Here is a 1,147-nt window from a genome sequence, read left to right as displayed (position 1 = left end):
GAAGAAGAAGAAGAAGAAGAAGAAGAAGAAGAAGAAGAAGAAGAAGAGGAGGAGGAGGAAGATTCTATCCTTAGAGCACTCAGTCTCCATACAAGTATAATAAGCTATTCGAACGCTTTACATCGATGATATTATAACTTCTGATAGTGAAACCTCAGACACACGAGAAAAGACATTAAATTTTCATACAGATAGGACAACCACAACACGTACAGAAGGAAGAACTTCCCATACTACACACCTATTTTATACACATAATAACAGCACGACACACATAAGCACATGCTAACGCACTCCATCTAAGACTTAAACAAATGATTTTCAGAAAACGCTGAAACGTATTAGGATCTGTTGTTTCACTGAGGTCATCGGCCACCCAAACTTTAGGGTCAAATAATGTTTTAAATTAATATATCTCTCTCCAAAGCATCTTCATTTCATTCTAGGGCTCTAAGTTTTCGTGCGTCAGTGAATGACTGTAACTGACAGGATGGAACATACGGTGTAAAATGCCTAGACGGACATAAAAATTATTATGATGGACTACTATTATTAAGGCATATATAACAGATGGTAGAAACTTTATATAGATATTTTTCTAAACCGAAAGCCAGTGCAGAGCGTTTAACTTTTTAATGCAGGATCCTTCTCCTTTGTACAAAATACTTCTCGTGTGGTGTTTTGGAGGCCACTTGCAATTTCCTCATTCCCTCACATGAGATACCAGGCACAACAGAAATGCAATGGTCGAGTTTTCGCGAGAAGAGAGAGACAGAGATCATGCATGCAGTATTGGTCGAAAATAGATAGCTTATACATCTGGATCATTAGCGATCGATATACATACATCGAATAACGCGATTTGCTGGTTTGTTTATGGAAATGTTTGCGTCTAGATGGATACCACTGTTCTAGGCCTAACTGGAGAAGAATATTCTAATAAACAGCCATGTTTCTCTTCCCCAGACAAAGCTGTGGAAAACCCATGTGACGACTGGGAGTGTGCTCACGGTGAATGTTCTCTAGATGGCCGCACGCCCTACTGTAGGTGTAATGAAGGATATACTGGGGACCATTGTGGTGAGTTAGGCCATTAAATATAAATAACCATAATAAGAAGAAGAAGAGGAAGAAAAAGAAGAAGAAG

At 38.8% G+C, this 1,147-nt stretch overlaps 1 protein-coding gene across 1 annotated transcript in view; it reads left to right on the top strand.

The window, feature by feature from the left end:
* The window catches only part of LOC106012530 (slit homolog 3 protein-like), an 18,452-nt gene that overhangs the window by 9,979 nt on the left and 7,326 nt on the right, over positions 1-1,147 (top strand). Inside the window, exon 2 of the mRNA XM_013085726.1 lies at positions 967-1,080. Coding sequence (XP_012941180.1) covers positions 967-1,080 — 114 coding nt within the window. The remainder of the gene's footprint in view (positions 1-966; positions 1,081-1,147) is intronic.

The sequence above is a fragment of the Aplysia californica genome, unplaced genomic scaffold (assembly GCF_000002075.1).
Source record: "Aplysia californica isolate F4 #8 unplaced genomic scaffold, AplCal3.0 scaffold00401, whole genome shotgun sequence".
Classification (NCBI taxonomy): Eukaryota; Metazoa; Mollusca; class Gastropoda; order Aplysiida; family Aplysiidae; genus Aplysia; species Aplysia californica.
Note: the sequence above shows the minus strand (reverse complement) of the source record. Positions and strands in the feature narration are given on the sequence as shown.